Raw genomic sequence first — 4,992 nt, 5'->3', positions numbered from 1 at the left:
AGTTTATGCTACAAAACATGGGAGGAGGGGCAATAGGGAATTCAATCTAATTCCTGTGCAAATATCTAAAATGCATAAGGAAACCAATAACGATAAAATGTTACAGCTACATTACAGATAACTGCAATAATATAGTATATGTTACATTTTACAAAGATAATAAATGTTCAAATGCTGAAAGTATGCACTCACCAGCAGAGACATAGCCTTGAGCCAGAAATACCATGTCTCCAGGACACAGTCTTCAAGGAAAACAATCTCTTGGCTTCAAACTAATGATTATTCTTTACTGTTAAAAGCAAGTTTTAGGTACCATATCAATTAAAAGACTGGCTCACTGTCCCACCACGCATTTAAAACAAAAAGATACCTGCCTTGCAGAATCCAAAGTTTCTATTGGTTTCAGGGCCTTGACTGTATCTTTGCCAATGCCAAGTTTACTGTGTCACTTTCTAAATTATTAACCAGTGAAACATATTCCACCTCTATCTTTAAGAGCTTAAATATATTTGTGAAATTCCAAAGCTTGCTTTAAATAAAGTACACAGTTGTCACCCTAAAAAGCGTAACTGAACTAATGCATCCAACCTTAGAAGACAGAAATTCCTACATACACACTAAGTCATTTGCAAGGTACAGATTTGAGCATGAACAAGAGAAACAATCTTTAGGAAGCAGACACAGGAACACATAAAACCAGACAGACTCCAACACAAAGACCAATGTAACAGCTCTTACTATCATATCCCACTGTAGTAAGGCATGAAATAAGAAATTCTATACAAGTAAACATACATATTAACTATAAAAATAAGACTTAATATAATATGAATTAAGAAGAGTGATCTAATATTTTCCCACATAAGGACCATGAACATGCAATTTACTAAATTTGAAATTTTGTACACAGCAAACTCAATGGTTTTGAGATTTAACACATAATTCAAAGCAGCATTACCTCATCTGTCACTGGTTGCCGTTTTGCAAAGTGTGAAACTATCTGAATCAACTAGTTCTTGAAGTCATAACAAAATTCTTCTTCAAATCCCTGGGATAATTTTTTTTGTATGACTTTAAACTAACTTCAAAAAGATTTTTTTAGTCTGAAACCAGGCCCTCAACAGCATGTAACTTCTGGGACAGTGTTGGAGAAAACACCTCTGTGTCTAATTTAACTTGTCACTGGATCTCACTGTTGCTCCACACAAATCCATTTGGAATAGAATTTCTTTGGCAATGGTGAACTTTATCCCTAACTCCTCCCACTGCCTACGAGTCACAATTTCCTGGCCAAGTGCCCAAAACAGTTACTGCAACAACAAATGAGACTAAGGATACAAGTATTAAATCTTCTTGGGCAATCTTCTTCCCTTCTTCGGTTATAGGTTTGTATAATCGTTACAATAAAATAAAAGAAAAAGTTAGAAATGCTTTTTTGAGAGTGCAAATTGAGATTAGGAACCAAATGATGTCTCTGTGTGTGTATACGTGTATATTTAACTTAATAGAAAAATGTTATTATGTAAATTTTTGTTGAAAACCTAGTGTTTTATCCCCAAACTAGTTCCTATTTTTGCTACTGACACTCTAATTTTCCCCCTTAAAAAAATCTAGTTAATATCTTTTTATTCTTTCTTCTCCCTTAAATCCACATCATCTCAATAATCTCATGTGCCTTCGTTTAAATTTCCAAATGTCTCTGGATCCCAGATGTTTTATTCAATTCACACTGCTACCAATCGGTCCAGGTCTTCATTAACTTTTTTTTTTAATCCTCACCTGAGGATATGTTTATTGATTTTAGAGTGGGAAAGAGGAATAGTTTTTTTTTGGGGGTTGGAGAAGGGAGAGGAATAGGAGAGAAAGAGTATGTGTTCATGTGCACACATGTGCCCTGATCTGGAATCGAACCCAACACCTTTCATGTATTGGATGATGCTCCAACTCAATGAGCAACACTGGCCAGGGAAACCCATTAATTTTTTAGCAATCATCTCCTAATTATTCTGCTTACACACGATTGACAAATTAATTGCTTTGAAGTAGTGCTACTCCAAATGTGGTCCACAAACTAATGCTAGTCTGTGAACAGTTGTTATTAATCCATGACATGATATATACAGAAACTATATTTAAAAACTTTTGTAACAATGACAGAAAATTTTTATTTGTTAAATGTGTAATTAAAAAAATAGACGTACATTTTATGTCTCTTCATTTTCTAGTATTTCTTTTTTATTACATTTTATAAATGTACTCATTTGAAACAAATTAGAAATTTTTTTAAAAACTGGTCTTCCATCATATATAGTTTGAGAAGCACTGTCCTAAAGCAGTTGTATTCATGTTGTTCTTCTACCTAATAACCATCAGACATTTTTCACTACCTGCCCACTAATAAATTACAAATTTTTATAAAAATCACAAATTTTTTATAAAAAAGTTTATCTTCATGAACTTCAGACTTTCACCGTCTTTCCAAAATCAGTTTTATGTTACATTCTCCACATCATGCACCTTTTGCTATAATAATCAAAATGAACTACCTGCTATTCCGGAAAGGTCCACTGAGGCTTTTTTTTTTTATGGTGTTCCCTATACCTGAAATGTCTTCCTCAGTTTTCTCTATCCTATTTTTCAAGAACCAGCAATCTCAAGTGACTTCTTCAAGAACTATTGACTTCGAGAACTATGTGACAGTGAGCTTCTGGGTTTCAGATTACTTTTCTATCTAAAGAGATTTCACCAACAATTAAAATATATAGAGTTGTGATCTAGGTGAAAGGTCTGAATATGCAAAATCCTTTATTTTGGCACTTACTATATTTTCTCATATACATAAAATATGTAGGTAGTTCTTGTATTCTTAACTGGATTATAAACTTTGAGGCCAGGCACTGCTTGATATAATTGACATTTAATTCTTCCCTTTTCTACTCATTAGAACAAAGTATCAGTGATGAAAAGGATATTTTTAAAGAGAGAATTCAAGTTATTGTTAATTACACAAAACAATGAAAAATAAAGATTAGCCTACAATAGCTATTTTCAACCGGTGCACCATAAGACATTTTTTAAAAATATATTTTTATTGATTTCAGAGAGGAAGGAAGAGGAAGATAGAAACATCAATGATGAGGAAAATCACTGATTGGCTGCCTCCTGCACACCCCCTACTGGGGATTAAACCAGAAACCCAGGCATGTGGCCTTGACCTGAATCAAACCCAGGACCCTTCAGTACATAGGCTGATGCTCTATCCACTGAGTCAAACTGGCTAGTGCCCATAAAAATTTTTTAAATATGCAATACCCGACTATATAGTTAGGGGCACTGACCTCTTTTTCCTTAGACTGTCAAATTTAAAAAATGACAATAGCCAACAGAACAATAGCTGCCCGGTGTGAATGAATCAAAATTATACCTATTTTTTTGTCAGATTGGCAAAATATATATATATTTTTTGATATGCCACAGCATTGTAGTAATTAGTTTATATATGCCATGAGATTAAAAGCGTTGAAAATCACTGTCCTAGAGAATAAATTAGAGGTTTTCATAAAAGGAAATAGGAAAATGAGAAACAAAAATCAGAAAACTAATTTAGGAAAAAAAATTAAGTACAGGACAGATATAAATATTTGTGCCTGCAGTAACTTTTATTTAGAACACCCAAAGATTTCAAAGAGTTCTAATCCAATACCTAGCATAGGGCCTTGCAAAAAACAAAGACAATATTTAACTGAACTAAAAATTAAACTTAAACTAAAAAGTTAATAGCAGTTAGTGGTTGCTAGAGGCTGTGTGGGAAGGAATTGGGGAAATTTTGTTAATGAGTACAGGGTTTCTTTTGGAGGTAATGAAAATGTTCTACAGTTAGATAGTAGTATTGGTTGCACAACTCTGAATGCACTAAAACCACTGAAATGTACACTTTAGCCCGGCCAGTGTGGCTCAACAGTTAAGCATTGAATCAGGGGGTCACGGTTAGATTACAGTCAGGAGCACATGCCTAGGTTGCAGGCTCAATCCCCAGTGTGGGGCATGCAGGAGGCAGCCGATCAATGATTCCCTCTCATCATTGGTTTCTTTGTCTCTCTCCCTTTCTGAAATCAATAAAAATACATATTTTTAAAATGTACACTTTATTTTTTTTTAATATATTTCATTGATTTCAGAGAAGAAGGGAGAAGAGAGAGAGAGACAGAAACATCAATGATGAGAGAGAATCATTGATCGGCTACCTCCTGCACGGCCGCCCACACTGTGGATCAAGTCCGCAACCTGGGCATGTGCCCCTTACCAGGAATCGAACTGTGACCTCCTGGTTCATAGGTCTACGCTCAACCACTGAGCCACACCAGCCAGTCAAAAAATGTACACTTTAAAAAGGTGAACTGAATGGTATGCAAAGTATCTCTCAACTAAGTTGTTAAAAACTTAATGGCAAGACTATAGTTTGCCTTAGTGTACCCATCCTTCAGTAAAAAGTACACTTTTAGATTTTGGTAATCTAAAAAATACAGGTAAGAACTTTCTAATTTATGAAATGGATTCCTAAAAATTGAAAGTTCAAATACCATGGGTATATAGACACAGCAAGAAATTTTGGACTAGATTATAAAAGCAAGTATTTTATTTAGTAGCATTAGTTTTTATTTTCATAAATCCAGTCAGTTACTGCTTATTTGCTGGGGTCCAGCCCCAGCAGGTCCAGGGGTCCCCAAAGGTGTGGACGGAGTCGGCAAAGAAAGAATGACATGGAGACAGCGTTCAGTTGATCAGCAGCCTTGCCAGGATCTCTAGCCACAATCTCCCGCCAAGTTCTGTGTCCATGTTCTCTTGCTAGGTTCTCTAGCCACGTTCTCCAGGTTCTCCAGCCAGGTTCTGTAGCCATGTTCTCTCGCTAGGTTCTCCAGCCAGGTTCGATTTAGGTTCTCCAGCCAGGTTCGGTCGCCAGGTTCTGTAGCCGGGTTCTTCAGGCAGGTTCTA

At 35.6% G+C, this 4,992-nt stretch overlaps 1 protein-coding gene across 8 annotated transcripts in view; it reads right to left on the bottom strand.

Moving 5' to 3' along the window:
• Nucleotides 1-4,992, bottom strand: part of NT5C2 (5'-nucleotidase, cytosolic II) — an 83,611-nt gene that overhangs the window by 39,165 nt on the left and 39,454 nt on the right. Inside the window, exon 1 of one of the 8 annotated variants that reach the window (XM_015559299.1) lies at nucleotides 959-1,156. The exons of the other annotated variants lie outside the window; for them this stretch is intronic. Within the exon in view, the coding sequence (XP_015414785.1) occupies nucleotides 959-963 (5 nt within the window). The 5' untranslated portion in view covers nucleotides 964-1,156. Of the gene's footprint in view, nucleotides 1-958; nucleotides 1,157-4,992 lie in introns of those variants that run through there. 8 annotated transcript variants of the gene reach the window in all.

The sequence above is a fragment of the Myotis davidii genome, unplaced genomic scaffold, assembly GCF_000327345.1.
Source record: "Myotis davidii unplaced genomic scaffold, ASM32734v1 scaffold332, whole genome shotgun sequence".
Taxonomy (NCBI): Eukaryota; Metazoa; Chordata; class Mammalia; order Chiroptera; family Vespertilionidae; genus Myotis; species Myotis davidii.
Note: the sequence above shows the minus strand (reverse complement) of the source record. Positions and strands in the feature narration are given on the sequence as shown.